The sequence below is a fragment of the Pipistrellus hanaki genome (assembly GCF_964339955.1).
Source record: "Pipistrellus hanaki genome assembly, chromosome: 15".
Classification (NCBI taxonomy): Eukaryota; Metazoa; Chordata; class Mammalia; order Chiroptera; family Vespertilionidae; genus Pipistrellus; species Pipistrellus hanaki.
In genome coordinates this window covers 15,123,149-15,150,419 of record NC_140517.1, presented here as the reverse complement: position 1 = coordinate 15,150,419, position 27,271 = coordinate 15,123,149, and the positions used below count along the sequence as shown (strand labels likewise).

The 27,271-nt window shown below is 46.7% G+C and overlaps 1 protein-coding gene across 2 annotated transcripts in view; it reads right to left on the bottom strand.

Moving 5' to 3' along the window:
• The window catches only part of HYDIN (HYDIN axonemal central pair apparatus protein), a 326,576-nt gene that overhangs the window by 114,180 nt on the left and 185,125 nt on the right, over positions 1-27,271 (bottom strand). For both annotated transcript variants that reach the window (XM_084906677.1, XM_084906678.1), the window contains exons 22-25: positions 26,094-26,237; positions 21,400-21,543; positions 16,794-17,107; positions 435-516 (exon numbers count right to left, since the gene is read on the bottom strand). In XM_084906677.1, coding sequence (XP_084762803.1) covers positions 435-516; positions 16,794-17,107; positions 21,400-21,543; positions 26,094-26,237 — 684 coding nt within the window. The remainder of the gene's footprint in view (positions 1-434; positions 517-16,793; positions 17,108-21,399; positions 21,544-26,093; positions 26,238-27,271) is intronic.

Genomic DNA, 27,271 nt, shown 5'->3' with positions numbered 1-27,271 from the left:
TTGTATGCAAATCTATGCATCTCCAATGATTTGCCTAAGTCATTATTCTAGGAGAGCTTAAGGATATGAATATGTAAAATCCCTTGATTCCCTCTTTGTTTTTACTGGGAAATCACCGAGGAAAATATTTCTCCTCTTAGAGCCTCATTGAGGGGATGCAAAGAGCACGAGGTCCCTCAGGTTCAGAGGAAACTGGCTTTTCCATCCTAGAGAGCGTTTGCTGCTGAGGTGTCTGCGCTCTCACTGAGGTGTTGGGCTCTGTGTCGGGTGTTTGGTTGAGATGTGACCCGGATAAAGTTTCGCAGCCTCATCACAGCCAACCCCCGCCACCACCCCCCTCCCGCTGGCCCCTCTGCTCCTGGACCTGCTTCTGCCTCTGTTTTACAGAAAGGACTCTGGACTTGCCACCCCGCCCCAGGCAAAGGAAACCGTACGTCTGAGTTGACCAGCTTGGACGCTTCTGTTCTTCTGCATTCTTTTTCTTTAAACCAAGTGTCTTCATCTATAAGGGTGCTCCTGGGAGTGAACGAAATGTAGAGAATTACTGCTTTGACAGCCATCAGAACACGATAACCCCGTCTTCCTCCCACCACCCCTTGCCCCAAACAAGAGGGCTCTCACTCAAGGACGCTTTTCTCAAGAGGTCAGCCGAGCAGCACTCTGCCACTCCCCGCCCCAGGCAAGCAGTGCAGGGCATCAGGCTGATCGATTTCCTGCAGGCCCAAGCCCTCTTTCCTGGCCTGTCACGTCTGCGTTCGATCTATAAAAAGCTCTGGGAGGGTCTGGAGGCTCTGGCGATCCCCCAGGTCATCTGGATGTGTTCCCCCCGTGCTCAATGTTAAGTTGCATCATTTATTGGAGCATTTCATTGTGAGGGTGTAATGCTTGACGAGTTGTCATATCCTCTTCTGCTTGCTGACCTTGACCTGACCCTGGTGGTGGGCCTTGGGCAGATGGAGAGGGCACCATGGTAGGAAGGGCTCAGTCCCCCAGGACTCAAGAGACTATGTGTGGCCTACTGAGAGCAGAAGTGACTTCTGGTCTAAGGCCTGACATACAGAAGGCGCTCATTAAACTGTAGACTGATTGGATGAATAAACGAGGGGTAGTTTGAGAAGGTAAGTAAGTGCAGAGAGAAGAATGCTATTAAAATCATTCCATTCTGGCTTTGCACTTACTTAACAAAATCACTTAGATCCATCTCAGGGGATTCGATCGCGGAGACTGCTGGCGAGCTGGTAGAGGCTGAGGTCCCGGGATGGACTCCATCTGGGGCAGGCAGGCACGGTCGGGCCTCCCCAGCCTCATCACAAACCTACAAGCTCATGGGCAAGTGACAGTCACACCAGCTGGTACAAGTGGGCGCCTGGGTGGGCTCTTGATTCCAAATCCTAGACCTGGCAGGCCTAGAAGGGACTGCCCTACAGCCTCCCTTGCTCAAATCTTAGCTGACGTTCACTTTCTCCTAAAAGTTTGCTGACCACCCTTCCCGGTCTGGATGGAGTCTCTCTTCTCTGAGTACCCACAAGCCCCTGAGCTTCCCCTCAAGTCTCCTGTCCCTGCTGGACCGTGAGCTCGATGTATCTGCTTCATCCTAATACGGTGCCTGGAACGCAGCAGGCCCTCGGGCATGGCTGTGAATGAATGGGTACCAGGATCCTGCTCCCAGAGACCCGGAAAGCAGGGCAGGACTCGGGCGAGGAAGGTGGGGCACTCAGCCTCTGGCCCTGTGGGTGCGGCTCAGCCTTCGCAGGGCTCTGCCTCCACAGGTTTGCTCTTGGGCCCCCTACTGCTCCACCCAGGTCCTGGCCCAGCCAGTTGGCTCTACTGCCACTCAAGTTCCTCCGAGCAGAGGATGGAGGGGGAAATCGGTGACTGTCCAGGTCTCACTGACCGGAAAGGCCTTTGGATGTCACAAAGGCCGGAGTGGCAGGGTCACCCCCATTCTTCCTGTTCCCCTCAGGCTGCACGTGGCTTTTAGAGACTCCTCCCCTCCCATGTCTCAGACCGTTATATTAATATCAACCCAATGTCACTTGCATATTCATTCTGGCCCCGCACGCACTTCACTCTGTCTCAGAGGCCCAGCAGAAATGTCACTTGTTACACCAAGCACCCAACACTGTCCCATCCTGCCATGGGCGTTTTCCTCCCTCTTAAGTTTCAGATCATCTTATCTGCACTCTTTTAAGATACTGTCCACTCTCTAGCATGCACCCTTTCCTTTGCCAACTTTGTGACTTCTGCCATATCGAGTATCACCTGTTAAATCAATTTTCACCGAGGTATAATTACATACACAGTGCATTCATGGTAAGCATACAGTTTGATGCGTTTTTACAAATACACATACACCTGCAAAAGCACGATCACATTAAGACACTGAACATTTCCATCCTCCCCCGAAGTTTTTCTGTGCCCCTACCCAGTCCCTTGGTTCCGCACACTCACCTGCTCCTGAGCACTGTGGACTAGACATGCCGACAGCTGCACATACATGGGTTTATTAATATGCACTCTTTTGTATCTGACTTCTTTCAAACAGTGGGATGCTTTTATTTTTAAAATATTTTTTATTGACTTCAGAGAGGAAGGGTGAGGGAGATAGAAATATCAATGATGAGAGTCATTGATGAAATATCAATGATGAGAGAGAATCATTGATTGGCTGCCTCCTGTACACTCCACAGTGGGGACTGAGCCCGCAACCCAGCATGTGCCCCAACCAGGAATCGAACCGTGACCTCCTGGTTCATAGGTTGATGCTCAACCACTGAGCAACACTGGCTGGGCAGAACAGTGGGATGCTTTTAGATTCACTGATGTTATTGCCAGAGCAGTAGTCTGTTCTTTTAATCACTGAGCAATAATAGCTGATTAGAGTGTTTATCCATTTTCTTATTGACAGACACTTCGGCTGTTTCCAGCTTTAAATATACAGTATATATTTATTGATTTCATAGAGGAAGGGAGAGGGAGATAGAAACATCAATGATGAGAATCATCGATGGGCTGCCTCCTGCATGCCCCCTACTGGGGATTAAGCCCAAAACCCAGGCATGTGCCCTGACCAGGAAATGAACCCTGACCTCCTGGTTCATAGGTCGACACTCAACCACTGAGCCATAGGAGCTGGGCTCCAGCTTTTAATACTATGAATAAAGTGCTTAAAAGCATATGGGAATATCTGAATAGGAAAGACACACAGCTGCAGCAGATCCACCCGCAGACCTGAGGACAAACAACACCTCAGGTGACAATGGTGCCTGGATAACTGGGAAGTGAGAGGTCTCTTTGGAAACGAGCAAAGGAGAGCAGTCAGGCAGCCCTGCTGCTAACAGTCAAGCCACAGGAGACGGCCGAACCTTTATCATAGCGGAGGCTTCCGCGCACCATCAGAGGCGAAAACCTGCTCCACGAAGCTGAAATAGAACGCTGGTAGAGTCTTTTTGGACCAGATTTCATTTTATCCTCAGGAACAGATGATTACGTTCCTGTTATGCTGACCCAAACAGGATTAGATTCAGTTATTTTTAAAAGACAGTGCACAGCAAACTAGCAAAAAAATAAAATAAAAATAAAAATCAATATTGGTCCAATTCCAGAGCTACCCACTTCAGATGCATCGGAGGAGCGAGGGAAGAGCCCACCCCCGACCGTGCCCTTTAGCTGTGACGGAACCATGTGACTGTCAGACACACTGTCAATCAGATATGCTGGTTTGGCCTCAGCAGTTTTCCCTCCGTGTTTTATTTTCAATTTTTGGTAACCTTGGGTCAATACGTTCTTTTGTGCTGAAAATTAAAAAAAAATGTCCGCCGCTCTTATTGCCTGGGAGGCAGTGGCCCATCAAAATAAAACCCCAAAGGACATGTTTGTGTTCCAGTTAATATTTTGTGCTGTCGTCCAGACAATCGTTGGAGGTAGAATGGTGTATGGTGGCTTTCCACTAAAGTCTGTGCCTTGCAAATGAGGCGCCCCCCCCCCCCCCAAAAAAAAAGGGTAGGGACAGTCTTGCAGTGGACACAATGACTTCTAATTCATTCATTCACTGAGCCTGGATTCTGGGCGTGTCCAGAGGGTGAAGCCAGCTACGCTGGCTGAAAGGGTCCTGCAGGTGTGTTATGTGTGGCTCATGCGCCATTTAATTTTTTACAGTCACCACTGCAGCAGATACCATGGGCACACTGCCTGCGACCCCTTTACCAGAATGGTGTGCCATCCCCTGGGTGCTGTGGGTGTTGGCTGCACCTTTCTCTGGAGCATTGCCCTGGCTCTGGGGAGCTGCCCGGGAGGTGTGAGCTGCAGGCAAGGGTGTCTGATGAGGGTGAGGACCCAGCCTCCTTGTCTCTGCGTGGGATAATCTCTGATGCAATTCACACTCCAGAGCTCCCCCGGGTCAGCAGAGGCAAGACATCTGAAATCACACCTCCCCATAATGTTCTCCTGCACTCTATATTGTCTCTTTTACTCTCTTATAATTCCTCCTGAGAGCCCTCCCTCAATAAATCACCTGCCAGAAATCACCATCCTAGGCTCGGGCTCTGCTTCTAGGGAACCACTGTAGTATTGTATTGTATTGTATTGTATTGTATTGTATTGTATTGTATTGTATTGTATTGTATTGTATTGTCTTGTCTTGTCTTGTCTTGTCTTGTCTTGTCTTGTCTTGTCTTGTATTGTATTGCCTTGCCTTGCCTTGCCTTGTCTTGTCTTGTCTTGTCTTGTCTTGTATTGTATGATTCCAGAGGTGAGAAAGCCAACACTTGCTTCACGGGACTCAGAGCCACGGGGTCAGAGTCAGGGATACAGGAACGGGGGCAGCTCAGGGTTCCAGGGCTCAGCAGCACGGTGTGCAGAGTGCACAGTGGTTCAGAGCAAGGCTCTGAGGACACGAGCCTCGGGGTTGGATTCTGGCTTCCGCATTTACACACCACGTGCCTGGGTATGGTGTGAGTGATGGAACCCTCCTCCTCTGATTGCTGTGTGGTTTAGCTCCTGTCACACACTCGGCAGGGTGCCGGGGTCATGCTATACACCCAATGCACACGAGCTGTCCCTGTGCTGGGATGGGTGGGAACTGCCATCAGTTTTGAAATTCAAATGAGAGGAGAGTCTGTTTGGCTTCAGAGGAGGGCGAGAGGCACCTCCCCTGGCTGCCTGGGGAAATCCTCATGAGGAGGAGCTATCTCACTGCCCTTGAGGAAGCGCGGTGCCTCCTGGCGAGGAGTGGAAAGGATGCGAGGTCAGAGGGGAAGCTCTCTGTAAAGGGAAAAGGGTTAGGAGAACCTGGTCCTCTTGGAACAAGTGAGTAACTCAAGTTACTCAGACCTTTAAAAGCTGGATTTTTAAAGATTCTCAAAAGGAGATGGAACTGGAGCTTCTAGAACAGTGATCCTCACTACAGCTGCCCATGGCATCACCTGCAGAACTTTAAGAACAACCGATACCTGACCGCCCACGGAGGCGTTCCGAGTTACTTGGAGTCAGGAAAAGGTCCCAGCATGATTCTAGTGTGTAGCCAAGGCTGCGGGTCACTGACGTATAGGACGGAGGCAAGGAGGTCACGGGAATGGCGATAAAAGTAAGAGCTCTGTTTGGTCTGAATGTTTGTGTCCCCCCAGATTTCAGATGTTGAGGTCCGACCCCAAAGGTGATGATATTTGGAGGTGGGCCTTGTGGGAGGTGATTAGGTCCTGATGGCAGAGCCCCCCTGATTGGGATTAGTGCCCTTACAAAGGAGCCCACAGGAAGCTAGCCTGTCTCTCTGCCAAGTAACCCACAGGAAAAAGATGCCATCAGTGAACCAGGAAGTGTGGGTCCTCACCAGACGCCGGATCTGTCTGCACCCTGATCCTGGACTTCCCAGCCTTCAGAATTGTCAGAAATAAATGTTTGTTCATAAGCTCTCTGGGAGCTGCACTTTTTGTTATAGCAGCCTGCACGGACTAAGACAGGCCCTAATTAAGTAACTGCAGTCTGCAGTTACTGTCACTCTCTACCAGGCATTATATTAAGTGAGGACTGCCTAGTAATTAAATCTTCACAAGGTGCTAGGATGGTCCTCAGGCTTCAGATGACAGAACCGAGGCTCACAGAGCAGGTGGCTGAGCTAAGTTAGCCTCGCTCCGACGCTCATACTCTTAACACCTTTACTTAGTCCACCGGACCCACCGGGGAGGGCTTCTCCTCCATGTCACCATGCCCACGGCAGGGACTCACAAAGTAGGCAGGCCTTTCGTTTTAAAAGCAATTGAAACCCATGACATAACGAAGACAGAACGTACTTCCTGGAATGTACTCTGGTATTAGATAAGGAAAAGCGCAGGGGAATGCGCCCAGAATCTGCCCTGAAGCTCTCTGGAGGGATTTCTGTGAGAAACGGCCATTTCCCCAAAAGCTCCAGAAGGGGTCCCCACTGCTGCGTGCTCTCGGAGACGCAGCTGCGAGCTGTCCCTTTTAATCAGCTTCTAAGCTCTTTGGAAATATTTCCTCAAAACAGGACCGTTTTGAAAGTCAATTTCTTCTAAGGCCTGATCTCAGCAGATGTAGCTTCTTTGGGGGATTTTAATTAACATGAGCCCATAGATAAGACAACGGCGCTCCTTTTAAGAATCAGCTCACAAAGTGAACCGAGCGGACATCACTTTAACTCGGGTTCAGATTCAGGCGGATACTCGCCCACTGATTGCTTCAGAGGCCTAGAAGGCGGATGCCCTCTACCAATAGGGGGGACCTTGGGAAGAAGCCTCAAAAAGAATGAATTTATAATAAGGGAACTGGAGTTCTTCTATCATAACATACAAACTGTATGAGAAGTTTTGTTAACACCATTGAAACGAAAAACATCCCAATTCATTTCTCCTTGGAGTAACAAATATGGCTTCTCAGGAGACTGGACTAAGCTGAACTGCAAATAGAGGCAGACTAGGTAATCCCTAATACGGAGGTCACTTCCAAGTTAAATAGGAAGTGAGTGAAATGGCTCGCCCTGCTTGGCCTTGAGCCCCTGGCAGGCCAACCCCAAAGGCAGGGACTTGTTTCTGGAAGGAAGCTCAGGCTTGAGAGGTGGCCAACAGCCCTCCAGGCGAATGTGATCCAGTGAGCAGATAAACCAGCTGGCCCATCCCAGCGGGAGAGGAGAATCTGGATGGATGAGCCCATCTAGGGGAGGCCTGGGAGGACTTTAGGGGCCAACACGGAGGATAAGCAGGGCTGCTGGAGGCCCACCTCACGCTGTTCTCCTTCACAAGGGGTTTCAACATTTACTAGTGGTGTCCTATCTACAATGGGGGTGATGCAACATGGATGCTCATGTCATTCCTATTCTTAAACCGTGCTTACGTGTTATATACACTTTTTTTCCACATACGATGCAATTTCACACTAAAAATAGAGCCGATGTCAAGGAGTATGCGGAGTCATGAAATCATTTCTGATTGTCCAGTGAGGCAGCTTCAGTTAAGGGAGGGGCCAAAAGCCAGCTGGGTTGGGGAGTGAATGGGGAAGAGGAGGATATTGTTTTCGTATGGAAGAAACGAGAGGATGTAGAGGAGGGCTCTCTCAGACGTGGGGTGCAGGCATTGAGGGCAAAGACAGGGAGAGCTCGAGAGAAAGCGAGAGGCAACGGCTGAGAGGGAGGACACAGGCAGGAAGTTTGGCCTTGCAAAGCGGCGGGCGTCAGAAGGTCGGAAGGAATGAATGAGATGATGAACGGGTAGCCTGAACATGATGTGGGCTCTGGGGAAACCAGGAGGAAGCAGCTAGCTAGCTAGCATTGTATGTAGGAATGGGAGGGAGGCATGCTGGGTAAGGAGGCGGCCAGGAGAGCTGAGAGGAAGGATGGAGTCTGGGAAACTTCTGAGGAAAAACTGGTGGAATGTACTGGCCTGGTGGGTACTGGGGAGAGAAGCTGAACTGAGGAAAGATGACACACATCATAATGGCTAGGAGGTTGGGTGGAGTTTTGAGGATGTTCATGGTCAACTTCACCAGTGAATGACAAATTGCCTTCTAGAGTGATTGCTATCAGTCAGTGGTCAGGCTCGCTGGCAATGCCCGAGCTGCTGTCCCTCCGTAGCCTCCACCATGTCTGGTGTGGTCATGTTTAATGTGACCCATGCTTGTGGGTGTGCTGTGGTGTCTAGCTATTGTTTTAACCTCCTTTTTCAATATTATTAATGAGGTGGAATCTCTATATCAGCCGTTCCTAGTTCCGCTTCTGTGAAGTACCTACCCACTACCTCCCATTTTCAAATGGAATTTTTTGCTTTTTTTCTTCAAAGGCATAATTTATAGATTATTTACACTTGTAATTTGAAGATAACGAGTATTCTAGGACTTTCTTTCAGTTCGCAACTTCTCCTTTAATTATTTTATGGTGTTACTTTGATGACTCAAAGTTCTCAAATTTAATGCAGAAATTATCAATAGTTTCATAAGGTTGGTGCTTTTCGTATCTTGGTCAGAGACCATCAAGGCTTTGTCCTATGTGTACTTCAAGTGTAAAAAATTGCCTTTCACATTTATATCTATCTACCATCCTCACTCAATTTTTTGGCTAGTTCTAAGAATTTACCTGTAGATTATTTTGAGTTTCCATGTAAATAATTATGCCACTTTTCTTTCTTTCCAAATCTAGTCTCCTTTATTTATTTTCATATCTTCCTGAAATGATTTTAACATTTTATTATTTTCTCAAGTTATCCTTGGTCAGGTTAAGGAATTTTCCCATGAGTCATTGTTTAGTTTTAGTTTTTTTCCTTACTCTGTTGAGATGACCATTTGTTTTTTTTCTTTACTGTGTTAATGCGAGAAGTTAAATCATTAGACTTTCTAATGTGGAACCCAACTTTGCAATTTCTGAAATTAACCTAACTTGATCATGACATCCCATCCTTTTATTCTTCCCTAGACTCAATTTGCTAATATTTAATGAATATTTTGCATTTATAGTTTGAATTAATGAGTGAGAATGACCTGAAATATTTATGTCTCTGACCTGGTTTAATGAGCAGGTTTTGGTATGAAGATTAGTTTCTACAAATCTGATTCGTTTCTTCCCTCTGATTCCATAAAATGAGTTGGGTAATAGTTCCTTTTATTATTTTTATTTTCTGAAAAGAACTTGGGTAAGTTTGGAATTATTTATTCCTTGGAAGAACTTGCCTGTAACTATCAGTACTTAGTATTTTATTATACCAAGATGTGAAACGATTTAATTTCTTCAATGGTTATGAAACCATTGGGATTATACATATATATATGTATAATCAGTTTTGGTAAGTTGTCCCTGACTTATGGGCTTCTGTTATCAGGGCATTTTTACTTTTCTAATGTGTCCTCCTGTATTTACTGATTTGAAATGGACTGAATTGGTCCCCCTCAAAAGATATGTGCTGAAGTCCTAAACCCCAACACTACAGAAAATGACCATATTTGGAGACTGGGCCTCAGAAGTAATTAAGTTAAAATGAGGTCATTAGGATGGACACTAACCCAAAATGACTAGTGTCCTCATAAGAAGAAGTAATCTGGCCCCAGGCATGAATAGAGGGAAGACCCAGGGAGAAGGGTCATCCATAGCCAGAAAGAAGCTTGGAACCCATTCTTCCCTCATGGCCCTCAGCAGAAACCAGCCTTGCCCACACCTTGATCTTGTGTCTAGCTTCCAGGCTGTGAGAAAACAATCCTGTGGGTAAGCCTCGCACTCTGTGGTACTGTGTATGGCAGCCCTGGCAGACAAGCACTCGTGTTCCTTCGGACCTGACCTGTGGCGCTCCTCTGTGACCCCTGTGATCCCTCATCAGAGCTGCTCCCTTTAGCTCCAGGGCTCCGTGCCTGCTTTTGTCTCTGATCCAAACTTCTCTGGGAGGTGGGAAAATATAAAGATGCAGAAGCTTAAAGGGTTCTGGGAGGGGTAGGGCCTACAGGGAAAAGAGAAGGATATTTATGGAACAGACCAAAGCTTGGGCCTCCCCGGGGCCTGAACTGGCTTCAGACCGATGACAGGAGACAGTGTGTCAAAGCTGCCTCTGGGACGCTGCTTCTCAAAATGTGGCCTGGAGTTAACATCACAGGCGCCAATCCACTCAGTTTCCTCAGTAAAGGGATGGCCATAAGAGCTGGCGTTTAGTGAGCATGTATTATGTGACCGGCATGGCTCCTCAACACTTCTGTATACGGGAGGTGCCCTTATCACCCCTCTCATTTCAGATGAGAAAGCTGCAGCTTAGGGACACTTAGCCGCCTGCCAAGGTCACATGGGGAAGACGGCCGAGCATGATCCCGCCTCAGAGGCCAGGCTCTCAACCCACACACTGTGCAGCCTGGGATGGCTGCGTGCAAGGACCCACCCCCCAACCTGCCCTGTGGTATTCATTATATCTGTTTTTGTTTTGCAAGAAAAATAAAGAACCATGTGTCCCCTAAATTTTTTTCCATTTCTATTGACTTATTTATTTAAATAAATAAGTCAATAGAAATAGTGTGTTTCCGTCTCAATTGGTTGTTTTTGTAGTTGTGTCGCATCTTCACGGGTATCGGGCAGAATTCAAAGCTTCAGCTTCAGCGTCAGCGGCTGAATCTCATCTTTTAGGTTTGAATTTTCACGCTGCAAAGATGCTTTTTCAGCTTGCAGGCTCGTTATTTCTGCTGCAAGCGCTAATTGTCTGGCTAATCCCCGATTTTCCTGGGACACATGGATGCCAGCATCCATGCTTTCTGCTTCCCTCTTTTGTGGGGATCCAGAGTTTCTTGTCATCCACATGATCTTCAAGGGAGGCAGGCTTGGGGCTGGTCGGCATTGGGTTTCCGGCCACTGACAGCGATGGGGAACTCCATCTGGCAGGGCCTGCTCCATTCCTGCATCTGACGGCTCCAGCCTTTGTTTCTCCTTCTCCTTCTCCCGGGTTTTCTGCTCCCATCCCATAATTCCTTCTGAGAGGAGCTCTGAACTTTCTGGATCATGTATTTTTGTTCAAATCACCCATTATGCTCTTCTGAAGTTGTTCTCCATCAATCCCTGAGGCTTTTGAGTTGGGCTTCGCATTAGTCACTTAGGAACGTTTAGGAGGTTGGCTCTTGCATACTGTTTTCTGTAAGTCAACCATATCCTGAAGTGACTGCCTGCCCAGGTACTGATTCAGGGCCCTCAAACACAAGGTCTGTAACAAGAGAGGACTGGCCTCCACGCCAGGTGGCTTGACATCAGCTTCGGTCATTGGCCCAATATTCTCACTATGTTGCCCATGGCGGGCAGAACACCTTTTACCTGGCGCCTCCTTGAAGTGCATCGTCTCTTTGCTCTCACAGCCACCACCACCAGAGCGCCCACCAGGATCCCCCAGGGGAACGCAGGGGGACCTGGGCCGTGTCTTAAGCTCTTGGGAATCCCCAGCAGCAGCCCGCACAGATGCTCCAGCATCAGCCCGGAGGCGGATGCGGTAGCAGGCAGCAGGCCCTCCATGGCAGGTCGGGCTCACAGCCCTGCTGCTGACTGCCAGTATCCGGTGGGCACAAATAACCATTCAGAACCCTTTGGAGTGTTCTGTCGCTAAGGTAACAGTTACCTAGCAACCAGGGCTGATCAGTTTGGCTGAGAAGGGGTGAAGGGGGGGAACCAATAGGTCTAGAAAATAGTCCTGAACTTGGCTCTGAAATAGGACGTGATCACATTTCTATAGGCCGGGATCGCCAATGTTGGCCAGGAGATCGGTCACTCTAGGCCCGCCTGGCTTCACAGAAAAGCTAGGAGGTCAAAGCAGGGCCGGGCCACGTCCTTTCTGTTCACAAGAGCCTGTCGGGGCAGAGGTGGGCTCATTCTTAGGTGAGGCCCATTCTCCTGATTTAAAGTTTCCTTCTACTGCAGGGATGCCCACTGCTGCCCACCCAAGATCCCAGGGCCTCCTCCCTTTGAGGCTCCTTCTCTCCTGTGGGCAGGCAGAGGCCCAGGACTCAACGGGGTATTCACTAAGGGACCTGGATTCCAACCCTAACATCCCAGGAGAAACCCATTTGAACTGGGAGAGTCTTGCAGTCATGGAGTCTGTGGAGCCAGCGTGTCCTGTTCATGTTTCCTTGAATGGGGGTGACTCCACTCCCAGGTGGCCCTGTGACCTCAGCACCTTCCCTAACGTGCCCCTGCTGTCACCGGCCCACACCTCCCAAGGCTGCCCCAGGAAGGGTCTCTAGTTGATCCCCTACATATTTACTTTTTTTTATTGGACACGTGGGCAAAGCAAGGACCTGCACTCATCATGGGTCTGGGCTTGCGGGCTGCAGGGAGGGGTGGGGAGTGCGGGAGGCACGCTGGGCCTGCCCTCCTGAGCCACACGGGTTGTCACCTGCTAGGTCTGGCTCCAGCCCTGATGAGCGCAGCCTGGCTCAGGGGAAGGATTTCTGCTCTTGGTCAGGAAAATGGGGGCCTGGGTCCTTCATCTAGGCGTCTGAGGACCCTACTACTCTAACCCTTTAGAACAGGGGGAGAGGGGAGCCTTCTTTCTGCCAAGGGCCATTGGATATTTATAACATCACTTGCGGGCCATACAAAATTATCAACTTAAAAATTAGCCTGCTGTCTTAGCCAGTTTTGCTCAGTGGATAGAGCATCAGCCTGAGAACAGTAGGATCCCAGGTTGTGGGCTTGATCCCTAGTAGGGGTGTGCTGGAGGCAGCTGATCAATGATTCTCTCTCATCATTGATGTTTCTATCTCTCTCCCTTTCCCTTCCTCCCCGAAATCAATACAAATATATATATTTATATATATAAGTATTTAAAAAATTTTAAAAATTAGCCTGCTATATTTGGTCAAACACTTAACTCACCCCTAATGCCTTGGCAGGGCTAGACCGGATGATTTTGGGGGCCTGGCCGGACGTTCCCGGCCCTGCGTTAGGATCTTGGAGAGCACTTCACTTAGCAGCACTTGGTATGAGGGAGAGGAAGGCACCCTCAGGGAATAAATTCCTGACTTCCTTTCCTATCTCAGAGACATGTTACAGGCATCTCTCATTTAATCCTCACAACAACTCTTTTAGGTTTCTACATTATCTCCATCTTACACTTGAGTAGACCCAAGCTCAGGGATGGTCCAGAAAGACATGGCCAGAAGGACAGAGCCCGGATTTTAAACAGCCGTGTCCAGCCACAGCCCACGATCTCAACCACCATTGATATATCACATCTTAGAAAAGGTTCACTGGCAAGAAATTGAGGGATGATGAAGAGACAGATGGAAGCATCCAGAAAATGAGGCCTCCTCCACCCCCTTCCAGTCCTTCCCCTCTCCTCTCCGAATCACAATATTGGACAACTTATGCTCATCACGGGAAAATCAATGTGCGAACAACACATGCTCCCTTGCTCCAGGGCTGGGCTCCCTCAGGCCCTCGCGTTCGGTTTATTTATAATCTGACTTGGAAGTAAAAAGGCAAAGCTGTCCTTGGAGACCGCTTGGCTCATACGCTCCAAGTTCTAGCATCGCCTCGGCTTTGCGGCGCTGAGCCTGGGCAGAGGTACCAGCCAAGCCGGCATCTGCTTGGCTCTCCCTGGCCGCTCAGCAGCGAAGGCTGGTTCCAGCGTGGGCTTATCCCCATGGGCTGGCTGGGCCGGGTGCACGCTCGGCTTCCTCATACGTGTCGTGTGTGTGGTGTGTGTGAGCGCACAGACTGTCCTCCACCAGAGTCACCCAGAGCCCTGTCCTACACATGGACTCGCGTGGAGGAGCACGTTTCAAAGCTAATTACTGCCTTTCCCTCTCCCTGAGTGTTAGTTAGCATGCTAGTCCATGTTACTCCTATTTTTGTTCCCATATGTGATAGGAGGGCCGACTTGAAAAAAATGCTCAAACAACAGGGATTCTTTAAATACATGAGTCAAAGTTGCCTACAAAATCACACACACACATGTGCATGTACACACACACACACACACACACACACACACACGGCAGAGGTATGGGTGTTGCCACAGGAAGGAATATAGAGAATCTAGGCATCCTCACTCCCTGCGGCAATAAAAGAAGAAGAAAAGCCTCCTTTATCCTCTTGTTTCGTTTACTAACTGCGGTGCTGAGAAGAATTATAATTGGAAAAAAAGGTGAGTGTTGGTCCAGCTGATAAAAGTGACCTTTCGCCAGCGAGTTCTTTATGTTTTTCTGACGCGGGCACCGAGGGAGCCTTTCTGGAAGGCGGGTGGCATTTTTTGGTTTTTTTTATTTATTTTTTATTTTTTTGCTATTCAAGGTGACATTATGCCTTGAACCTTTTCCATTTGGCAGGTGCCAGGAAGCTGACAGAAAAGAATCTTCAACCAGTTATGCAACCATTCTCCGCTCAGCACACGAGAGCAGGGGAGCAGCGGATTAAAAACGACCCTGTGAGGGCGCACACTCTGTGCCGCCGGCCGTGCGGGGCCCTGGGAACCGCGGGCAGCGGGACAGACGTGCCCTCTGGCCTCCTGGGGAGCTGGACAGTGAGCCATGATTACAGGTGGGGCCAGGCCCCAGGGAGCTGGCTCCCTGAGCCTCGGGCAGGGGCTCTCATCTGAGGGAGGGTCTTGAGGAGGCCTCCTGGGAGAGGATGTGTCAGCTGAGACACGACAGGGGAAGGGGCTCACTAGGAAGAGGGGGAGAGCTTCCAGCAGAGAGAGAGAGAGAGGGAGAGAGAGAGAGAGAGAGAGAGAGAGAGAGAGAGAGAGAGAGAGAGAGAGCGAGCAGTCAGATGGGAGCAGCTCCGGCCGGAAAGAGGCCCGCAAGGGAGGTCAGTGTGGAGATGGCAGAGTGAGGTGAGACGAAACCAGAGAGAAATGCAGGACCGGCACTCGCTCTGCTGAAGTGTCCTGTACTGTCTCCTAAGAAGCAGGGGTGTCATGAAAGGCTGAAGACCCAGGCAGTGCCACACCGGCCCCTTGGCTACTGTGCGGGCAGCGGACTGTGGAGCAGGAGTGACAGCTGAGAGCCCAGGGAGGGGCCGTCGCCATGGGCCAGGCAGGAGACATGGTGAGCTGAATTGGGGGGTGACACAGTGGGATGGGGATGGGAGGCTTTAGGGGGCGGGCTGGGTAGAACTTGGGGATGGAGTTGATGAAGTGGTGCGGCTAGGGCGAGGAAGGAGCTGGGTGACTCAGCTCCAGGACAGGGATGCCTTTCCCGGGACAGAGGCCCGAGAGGAGAGGCCGGAGGAGAAGAGGGCGGAGCCTGAGGCTGGTGTGGGCCAGTTGGAAGAAAGCAAAAGATTGGTTCAATGAATCCTTAAAGCAGAAGAAAATTACAGCATATCATCTCTAGTATTGGTCAAGCGTACTTTCAAAATGTCATTATTTTAATTATGGAAATGGCTTCTCAAAAATAAATAAATAAATAAAGCCCGGCCCTTGCTCCCAGGTGGAAGAGACTCATTTAGCTGTTACATGAGAACAGCTCCACAGAATGTGGTGCTTGCAGCTTATTAGGTCAGGTTGGCTGGTTTCTCCATGATTACTTTAAATGTGCATCCTCTGAGGAATTTCACTTCAAACCTAAACAGCCCCTGACACCTCAAGACCAGGTTCCATGGCTCAGGCCTGACCCTCGGTCCAGCTGATAAAATGAACGAGTGAATACCGGAGAGGCAAAGGGCGCCACCTACCAGCGTGGACAAGGCCTGGCTATGCTAGGTCGTCCTTCGCTGTCTATGGAAAGCACCCAGAGCAAGCCATCGCTACCATGGTAACGGTGCTGGGAAGGATAGGGTGGCTGTCGTGGACAGGATGAGGATTGCACCCACAAGCCCAGGAAACGTGAGCTTCCTGAGTTAAGTATGGCCACTCAGCGCTCAGTGCTGAAAACACTTGTCAAAACACCCAAATGAAGAAATAGGCGGAAGCCCATTGGCCCTGGTCTCCAACGAGGCTAACCCAAATGAAAAGTTTCCTGCGGCCCGGCTGAAACAGGCTGCTGCCGAAACCGGTTTGGCTCAGTGGATAGAGCGTCGGACTGCGGACTGAAAGGTCCCAGGTTCGATTCCAGTCAAAGGGCATGTACCTTGGTTGCGGGCACATCCCCTGTGGGGGGGTGTGCAAGAGGCAGCTGATCGATGATTCTCTCTCATCGATGTTTCTAACTCTCTATCCCTCTCTCCTCTTCTCTGTAAAAAATCAATAAAATATATATTTAAAATAAATAAATAAATAAAACAGGCTGTTGATTTTTTTTTTTAAAACGAGTGTTTTCCAAATTAAGTCTGGATTTAGGTCCTCGTTGAATTTAAATTTAATTGAACAAGAGAGAGATACCTCTAAACATAAATATTGTGAAGATAGCTTTTCCGTTTCGGCACTCACCACCTCCCACTGCATATGTACTACGATGCCAGGATAAAACCCACCCACCCACTGAAATATGCAGCACATGCTCCGTGTATTGTGCTATGTAATTCATGCTTTGGCTTTGAAATGCTTATTAAGAAAACTGTTTAGGGACTTCATTTTTTTTACTGACAAGTTTCTAATGATCCAGCTACTAGATTCAAAATTAAAGCAGGCTTATGGATATTAATTACTCTGTTAATTTGGTGGCAACTGGGGCTTTCAAAGATGTTTTGTCTGTTTTTCTTGCTTGGAAATCTAGGAGGGACCTTGAGATTAGGCTCTTCGTTATTTTTGTCAATAATTAGTTGCCAGAGCCAAAAGTATTCATGCGAGACCAGTGCGCAGAATATAGGAACCCAGTGCAAAGCAGGAAGGAGGAAAAAAATAACAACACAAAAACGGACAGCAGGAAAAAGCTCTACAGGACAGCTCTGCTGGCGGTACCTTATTTGACTTCCCTCGTTGTTCATCACGAAGAACCAGCGAAACTTCACAGTCAGTGGGCTGCAGTTGGTGATGGGAACGTAGTGGATCACCTCAGTGTCGTTCAGGATACAGCCAAAGTCCAGGTCCATGGTCTCAAACTTCAGATTGGGGTAATGCACTTCGCCACGCAGGCTCAGGTTGTCTACCTGAGGGTGCTCCAGGTACCTGATGGCTAGAATTTCTTCTGCCACCCAGTTGTTCAGATCGCGTTTGTGGGTAGGATCAAATTTGATCAGAAGATTTTTTTCTTCATCAATCTCCAGCTTAATAGGCTACAAATAAGATTAGGGGAAATTACCAACCTTTGTACTATGCATTTCCAACCTGATACATGAAACAGGACGGCCAACGTTATTTAAATATATTTATTTATGTACATACATCCACACATTCATGTTACTATTAAATATATATATGTGTATACACACACACACACATATATATATTGTATATTATATATATATATATATATATATATATATATATATATATATATATGACTTTATTTGTCCATAATTAGGTATCCCCACTTACACGATTAAATAGCTAATATATTTATATTGATATCAATAGTTACCTATATTTATCAATATTATAGATATTTATATGTGTGTGCATACATATTTTATTAGTTGAAAATGAAACCAAGGAAAATCTGGAGAGGGGATTGTTTGAGGGAAGAGATTTTGATAAGAGTTGCGAGGTAATCAAGTTAGAGTTGTAAAAAGGAAAATCTACAATGAATAGCCATTGTAAAAATATTCTTACCTGAAAATAAATTAGATTGTAAAATGCTCTTCCCAGGCAATGGGAAAAGTTCTTTGCTTAAGAATTTCAGAAAGGCTCGCTAAAGCAAGGGGGAGGGGCTCTGTAGAGGATGACCCAGAAAGGGTCCGATTGGGTAGTTTCTTTTCTGATGCCTGTGATCCTAACTCTTCAGCACAGGGTTATCTGCTCTCTGCTATTTTCTGGTCATCTTCAAACGACACTCCGGAGCTGTGCTGAGTTCGCTGGGTAGATTTCCCTTGTTTTTTTTCTCTTTGATTCAAATCCCCATGTGTTCCTTGATACCAAGGCCACAGTAACACCTTCCCATAGGAAGCCTGGCTATGAGTTGGCTTTTTAAAAGGGATCACTCGATTCCCACATTTAACTGGCATAAAAGCCACCTCCTGGTTTTGCAGCAAGTGCCCGGAGGTAGTTGGGAGGAATGTACACAGGGCGAATCTGTTTACAGAGCTTTCCCTCTCCACTGAGTTTCAAGCTTCAGTTATTTAACTGTGTGCATCAGTGCATGGTTAGATGGTTCCAGGTGATACTGCCAATCACCTGATCCAAGAGTCAGAGAGAGGGTAATGGCTCTTCAGTTGGCTAATCCCATCTGAAAGCCTGGCTGGCCGCTTGGCACAGTTGGCTGGACACAATTCAGACCACAATGTAGACAATGGCATCTGCAGCACTTGGTACCTCCGTGCTTGGTGTTTAAGTATCTTTGAAGATTGGCTTAATCACTTCCCGCCCTGCCCCCGATAAATTACTTTTTTTGTTTTGTGGAAAAGATACACATCCACAAAATTTTTATATTACTATATGTTAAAGCACAAAGAAGAAGTTAGAAACTTATCCAAAATTTCACCATATATTATTTCTCAGAGTTCATACTTGATACGCATTAGTCCAGACATAACGGATGACTACTAACAAAAATTTACAAAAATAGAGTTAGATTCATTTATTTCAAAATATCATGTTTGAATTTTTTTCTCAGAAAGAAGCCTGAAAGAAATCTTATACAAGACAGATTAATCCTAAAATCATGGAGTCTGGAGCCTGATGGCTTGGCATCAAATCCTGGCCTGCTGGTTACTAGCTCTATGAATTTGGGCAACGTTAGTTGGTTTTCCTCAACCTCTGTTTCTCCATTTGTAAAATAGGGTCTTTTTAAGAGGATGAAATAAATCAATATACATGTGATGTCTTCAGAGCAGTGCTTACCTTATATGAATGCCAAATATTACTATTATTGTTACCCCTTTATGATCAATAAAAAATACAGTTAAATATTAAGCAGTTTCATCTTTAGATAGTATCTTATTGACACCTAGCTATAAAGAGGATGAAGTCAGCTAATGCTTACCCCACCTCCCAGTTGTTACTGGTTGTAGTGTTTATTTTAAAAAGCCAACCTATGTATATGCACTGACCAGGAACTGAACTCATAACCTTTTTGGTATACGGGCAATTGCTCCACCCAACTGAGCTATCCAGACAGGTCTGGGCATTTAAAATTCTGATAGCTACTACCGTATTGTCTCCCAATGTACACTTCACCAACACTATAGAGGAATCCATGTTTCCATACGCCCTTTGTAATACCAAGCACTATCCAATCTTTATTATTTGCTAATCTGATAGGAGAAAAATGTGTTTTGTAGTAATTTTAATTTGCATTTCTTTTACTATGATTAAAATTGAGCATATTTCCATATACTTAAGAGCTATTTTTTCTTTTTTGGGAACCCTCTGTTCATTTCCTTTGCCTAATTTTCCATGGTATTATTGGTATTTTTTTTAAATTGATTTATAGAAGTTCTTCATTTTTTAAAGTATATGTATGTTTTAATTATAGTGATACATGCAAATAATATAAAAGGCCAAATTGTACTACAAGAGTTATGACAAGAAACAGTAGTTTCTGACCCACCCTGGCCTCTCAACAATCTGGAGGTGGCCATTTTCTCAATTCTTGTGGTAGGGCTGGTCTACAGAACAGGTTCTGGGCCGAGAGGGATGATCAGGCAGTGGACACACCCCAGAGACCTGGGGTTACTCTGCGGTGCTGACATTCACACGAGACACATTAACTTTCCCCAAACATTCTGATTGGTTGCTCTAGGGAAGCAACTAACATTCTGATTGGTTGCTTATTTACCTTTATGGCTTCAGATAAAAGCCAGCTGCCCATGTCTTTTGCGTGGGGTCAGATGGGACAGCTGTCCGGTGCACATGGAATCCTTCTATTTTCAATGCTCTGCTCACACTTGTTGCCTCTGCGCCCAGGCTACTGGGCTGAATGACTGCCATGTGTTTGCAGCCTCGATGGAGAATTTTCCAGGCTGCAGGTTTTTGTGGCTTTTTGTCAACCCACCCGATTGTCATTCTAGCATCTAGAATTTGCTTAAAGCTCTCAACATTTGGTTACACCATTCTCTCCTTCCTTTATTTTATTGCTCTGGGCTTCTTTCATTTTGAACATTTCTACTTTTATCTTATTAAGACTTCAGGAGGGACAGGAGTGTGTCTAATCTACCCAGAATAAGAATGCTGCTCATGTCTGAATTTTCCTTTTCCCATCTGCTTGTTTTCCTGGGCTCTGTTGAGTTCACTCAGCTCTTTGAACACTTGTATCTCATCCTTGAGCTCTTTCTAAAGACTGGTCATGCCATCTGTAATTTCTTTGAGGCTGAAGAGGATTACATGTGATACTTTTAGTCTTCTTCCTTGCCTAGGTCTCTTTTTAGTAGATTTTCACCTGCCTCTTGCTTATGATCATCTTCTCCTTTTATTTCTCTGTTCGAGGATCTTAGCTGTTTTCCCCACAACTCATGCTTGAAGGAGATTTACCAAAGAATTGGTGGGAGGGGTAAGGGAGAGCAGCAGAGCAGTTTACAGCTACAAGTCAGGTACCATCTGCAACATCCTCTGACTAAGTGGCTCTGTTCCCCACTTCTCCCAACCATCCATCTACCCCCCAACCCCCCTCCGTGAGGCTCCTAGCAAATTTCAAGTCTCCCTGTTCGGAGATGTGGCGATTATTGTCTGCCCTGCCTTCCTCCTTCGCATCACTTCTTCAGCTGATGGTGTGGGTCTGGTTTCTCTTCAGTCTTTTCCGACAGCTCTGCTGACACGCTTGACCCATGGCCCAGCCACTCCCACCGGTGTCCTCATGCCCGGCAAAGGATCGCAGGGATGATCTTACAGGGATGTGGAGAGAACAATGCATCTCACCCCAGACTGGTGGCTTGGTGAACTCAAGCCTCCTGCCTTAGCCAGGCTCTGTCTTCTCGGCATCTGGAGATAGGCTGGCTGATTTAAAGACTGGGCTTTGGCTATTTCCTGGTTTCTTTGCGGATGGAGTTTGGGTCAAATTTGAGGGAGGGGAATTGAAAGATTTTGACTATCCTTAGTGTGAAGTCACTGTTTTCTAAAGATGAGCTTCGTTACAATGAAAGGGTCATCATAATGAGCCAGAAGTTCTTACACCATTAATAACAGATGTTCTACTCAGAGACAGTGGAATTTATTTAGGACTCATTTAAGATTCTCTCTATTATTCCCTCACTGTTTTCTGGATTCTTTATTATTATTTTTTTTTTCTGGACTGAAATTAGTGTACTGATGTCATTCTCTTCCTTTCTCTCTCTCTCTCTCTCTCTCTCTCTCTCTCTCTCTCTCTCTCTCTCTCTCTCACACACACACACACACACACACACACACAAACACACACACGTGCCCCTCCCCCGCTCCCTCCAGGAGCATGGTAGGACCATCCTCCCTCAGTTACCTCTGGAGTTAGGGGCAGTGGCGATCTCTCCGTGTCACAGATGAAGAAGGGTTTGTTTGTTGAGAGCAACACGTTCACGGGCAGCGTGGAAATGTTCTTCATGACCAACGGCTGGTACTCAGGTTGCAAGATAGTCTGTGGTGTCTGCAAAAACAAGGGGAAAGAGGCAGCAAACTAAGTTATGACAAACAGTAAGGCTAGAGCAGCAAAAGTCTCATATATATCTGAGCATACACAGACACAAACACATGAGCATATGCTTTTATTCTCTTGGAGAGACTGAGAGAAATCATTTGGAATGCATGGTGGACTACTGAGAAGTGAGACTACATAAATAAGAAACCAGATTAGATTTCTTACTCTCCTGTCGTCTGGTTAAAAACATGCCGGTATAAGCCATGCCTCTGGATGGAACTATTACTATAGAAGTCTCCACAATGTCATAAAGCAAGCTAAGAAATTAGTGATATCTTGTACAAGAACCCATGTATCACTCTAATGGATAAAACTTTTATTCCTTTTACAATATTTTTTCCCATGCTCAAAACGCTCAATTGCGAATATGCTTACCTTATTAAATTGACAAATGCTATAACACTTTAACTTTTTCCTTGCTAACTCTGATTTAGAAGCATCTTTTTACTCTGTCGAACATCCAATTTAATTTTTCAACTAGAGAAAATATTGGAAATGGGTCCCGAGCTGCATGTTGCTGTTCAGACTGAATTTTTCTCATTCTGCGGTTGGAGTCGCCTTATTTCTTGCGTGCTCTGGAAAGAGGGTCCTTTGATACCAGCGGAAGGTAACCTGAAGCCTCAGTCAGTGGCCTCCAAACAGAACCTCCTTCTAATCATTCCCTGGCTCTTCTAACAACTCCAGCCGGTTTTTCTCAGTTCTTTTAATTTTATTGCTGACAGTATTACAGATGCTCCTCAAATCCTCCTTCCTCTTTGCCCCCACTACCCAGCCACCACTACCTTCATACCCACCTCCAGCCGTCATTCCACTACTGTCTGTGTCCATGGTCTATGCATATATGCATATCTATTCTTTGGTTGATTTGCTTTTTCCTCCTTGTTTTGATTTCAGTTAAATCTTCCTGATTCCACATTTTCATCTGACTTGTGTCTCTGATCACCATAATCTTCCCCTGTGGTTCTTGGATCCCCTGGCTCTGGGCAAGCTTGTGTGATCAGCATCCATTGTGCCTTAGTTCAGGTGATATACCAAATATATATGGAGTGGCTTAAACTGCAGACACTTATGTCTCACAGTCTGGAGACTGGGGAGTCCAAAATCAAGGTGCCAGCAGATCTGGTGTGTGGGGAGAGCTTGCTTCCTGGCTTGTAGATGGCCGTCTTCTCACTGTGTCCTTACATTCCTGACAGAGAGGTTCTCTCTCATGTCTCTTCTTCTAAGGGCACTAACTCCATTCATAAAGGCCCCATCCCTCTTCATGACCTAATCACCCCCCAAAGGCTCCACCTCCAACACCATCACGTTGTGGATTAGGGCTTCGGTATGTAAATTTGGGGAGACACAGCCATTCAGTCCAGACGATTGGCTCAAGCCTCCTACTTCAGTTGTGATCCACTAGTAGTATTTTCTGGCACTTACCATGAGATGCCATCCATGGTTTCCCTCCCTCTAACACGCTAATACAGATGCTGGACTCACCCTGCATTTGCAGATCGCATTCTCCAGTTTGGGGGAGGGATAAACCGGCACTTGAGGGTCATCAACGGCAGTGTGGGGAACTGTCTACCCAGTGACCTTCCCCCAGGCTGCTGTGTCACTACAGGTAGCTTTGAAGCGAAGAAGCCACACATGTTTGGTTGCAGCAAGAGGCCATTTAGAGGTCAGTGATGAGAAGGAGGCGATGCACAGAGAACTCGTTCTATTTTAAAATGACCCCTTTCTCTCCAGGTTGTCTGTCTCCCCAGACAGCAGGAGACGGGATTTGCTGCTGGACTTCATGAAGCAAACTGGCTGCTGGTTTCGACTGACCTTTTCAATTCCACAAAGATGTGGTTTCATCTCTGCGGCTTATGAATGGTACAATAGTTAGAAAGTAGATCATATCTGAGGAAACGGTCCTAGGAAAATGCTTCCCATAGGGCAGTGTGGGTGTCATTATGGTCTCATGTGCTAAGTCAGATACGCTGCCTTGATCTGAAAATAGGAGACAGACTCGATAATTGGGTGTTATATAAGTACATCTGAATACTGAGCCTGAACAGGTCTCTTGCACACGCTGGGTAATGAAGTTGCAATTCTTCATTGTCCCTGGCGTGGATTAAATGTGGGCAGGAAATGAACAATGAAGAATAGCAGGAGCTGGACAGATTTCAAACTTGTAATATTTGGGTGGAAGGAGAGAAGGATAAAATCAAACAGGGAGCTGTGACTCAGTTCCTTTTTGTAATTCAATAAGTCACTGCCATATTAAAGTATTTGCTATTTTATTTGAGTGATAAAGTCCAACAATAAGCACTTAAACAAGAATATGCTTTTTAAAAAAACAAAACAAAACACCAAGGCTGAAGGATATAAAGAGAATAAAAGGAACATGATCCACACGTTTTTATGTGTGTTTATGGGCTTAGAAAAAAAATCTAATAAGAAACAAAGCTGCATTTCTTACATATACTACAATGTCTTATGCAGAATAGCTATTCAATAAATATTCACTGAATTTTCACTCAGTAGCTACATTCAGAGAAAATATGATGCCACCAAATTTGGTGCAGATGCCACCAACAAATATCTTTCCTGATTGCTTATAAAAGGAAGATTTAAAACAGAGCAATGAAAGCTTAATAACTATAGCAGAGACTCTTGTAGTATTTTCCTTTTATATGTCTCACGGAGCTCATCACAGTTAGCTTAGCATCCTGTAACTGAAACCTTTATTCTACTTCCTCAGTGTCTACTTTCCCCAGTAGTCCGTTAAGCCTGGGATTTTGTGGTGTCTTTGCTACTTCATACACCGTAAATGCCCCCAAATTATTTGTTCATTTGAACTTGTACATTTCTACTCTCTTCCTCAATTATACACCTCTTATTCATCTCCAGAAGAGTGCCATGCCCTTGGTGGGTGCTCAAGAGATATTTACTTAATACAAACAAAATATGATGGAACCCACTCCCAGAATAAATGGTCTTGGCCATTCTCCTGCTAGCCTCCAGAGAATGAAAGGCACTCTGATTGATGCCCTCCCTGACTGGTTAGGCATGGCCACACCCAACCCTTTCATATGACAGCAGAGATCACACTGTAGGACAATGTACTTTTTACTTCATCTTCCCAGCTGGCTGTGTAGTTCATCAGGGAGGGACTAGCCTCACTGTTGTACCCCTAGCAGCCGACTCAGTGCTTGGCACATAGTAGGACTTAATACATATTCCATTCAGCAGCCAGAGTGACTATTTCAATGAATAAATCTGACCATGTCAGTCCCCTCCCTGAAGCCTGCCAATGGCCTCCCAGAACATGCCTCCCAGTCATGCCACACTCATGGGCCCCCTTGCCCACTTCTCTTGATGGACCTCATGTCCCTCTTGGCATATTCTAGGTCTAAGGCAGCCTTTCAGTTCTTCATTTCCTCACCAAGCTCTTTCCTGACTCGGCCCTTCCTGTGTGCTTTCTGCCTAATTCTCTCCCTGTCTCTTGTCACCAGACTAACTTCAGATTTCCTTCAAGTCTCAACCCGAGGCATTTGTTAAAGGAAGCCAGCTATCACCACAGGTACAAATAAAGCCACTCTCCTGATAGGTGCTCTCATAGCAACTTACACCTCTTCTTCACAGCATTGATTAGAATTGTAATTTAAACGACTAAATGTTAGTAATTGGCTTACAGTTGTAACCTCAACCAGTCTCATAGCTTTGACTGTGTCTTCCTGGTTCACCAGGTCGTCAGCACTAACTCACTCTCTGGCACGACCTGCTCTGAATGTTAAAAAAAATCCTACAATGGAAGTCAAGTTCTACTGTGATGCCTCCCTCACCTCCTCTCTGACCTGCCCCCTCCCCTGAGCAGCAGTCATCCCCAACACTCCCTTGTTTTCTAACAACCCCCTTCCCTTTATTGCTCACCCTTGATGGCCATATAAAGTCACTGGCATTTAGAGCCATACACTTAAACATGCGATTCATAGTGGGTTATTCTCAGTGCTGGTTGATCCACATAATAACTTGAATCTCGGTCTCCTCATGTGTGTCATGGGAATGATAACAGAACCCACAGCACAGACCGTGGTGAGGGACAACTGGGCAAATGTATGTAATGAATATAGCTCAGTGCCCAGCACAAACCAATCAACATGGTATAGCTGTTCTTTCTGATGATTATGATTATCAATAATTCCAGTCCAATCCTTTCTATACTGTGATGTTTACTTTTTCTAACTAGAGTAAAAGGATCGACCACAGTGCACTGGAATAAATAGCCCTTCACTTTGGCCTTGTACATCAGGAATGATGGGAGCAGAATTTCTGTTGAGATTTACATTTCAGAGGAATGTAGGTTCAGGTTCAGACTTTTTAGAGGAAGGTGTATGGGCCTCTGAAGCTTAGGAGACATCGGTGGGTGTGGGTACACCAGGCTTCCTGTTAACCCAGCTTCTCCAGTGAACATGTGAACTCACTGACCCCGGTTGGAGCGCCCAACCCCCCCAGCACCGCCCACTGACCTTCTCCAGGCGGTACACGAGCTTCTTGGTGGAGAGCTGGATGAGCGGCGCTATGAACTCACAGATGATATCCACGGTCATCACCAGGCGCCGCTCCCGCTGGGCCCCGATGATGGCCTGGCACACCAGCTTCTCCTTGACCAACTGCAGAGGAGAAACGCCAGCATTGTGAGGACATCCACGGCTCAGAAAACGTAGTTCCAAACAACCAACAAACGGACGCTCAGCTACCTGCCTGCGGACCCCAGGGAAGAACACGGGTCTCTGAACAGTGCCTTTCAGGTGCCGCTCTCTGTGTCACGCTTAAATGTCTGATAGGCTAACTATGTCCTGGATGGATCCTGCGTCCATTTCTGACTGCTCTCGGGGACACAAATCAATTTACATTCAGCTCAACGAATATCTGTATGGAAGGTGTATTATGCATGAACTGTCAGGGATTGGACATACCAACCAGTGATAGGCAGGGGAGATAAAATCCTATGGGATTAGAGTTCAAAGATAGTTCTATTTCTTATCAAGCTGGTCCGAAACTGTGGCTAAAAAATGTTGCTATAGAAATATTTCAAAATCGTGCTATAGAAACTAGTATTTCTTTGCTCCCCGATCTCCCCTGAGGTCCAGATTTGTATAAAGTAGAAAGAACCCAAAGTGAATTTATATCATGAATAGCTCGCATTGAAGCTTGCTCAGGTTTCAGATGTGAATGAATTCAACTCTCTCTTAGCGAAGCTGACACTGGATTTAGAACCCTCGCAGCTCAGGCTGAATGCCTTTGAAGACATGGTCAGCTGCCCATCGTGACACTGTGACTGTGCTCCTCTCGGGTCTTGAAAGGAGGGCTGCATTTTAGTCACCTTTGCGCCCTTGGTGCCTAGCGCAGGGTGCCACGTGGTGCACACTCAGGAGAAGGTGCCTGAACCCCTGAGGAGCAGAGACCAAGGCCAGCTTATACACTCACTCCACAGGGAAGCAGTGGACAAGCTTTGCTATCCTGCCTGCTGGAAGGTGAATTTCTTACTGTATCCCATTTCCTGAGGAGAAAACTCAGCCTCACCTCCTAATCTGGTGACACCAGGCGGAGCTCAAGCAAGCATCGGTCCTCACTCACAAAGTCTGCGTTTGTGAGGTAGGAGAGGCTCATGAGTGATAACAAAGATTTTGTTGTTTGTTTTAGG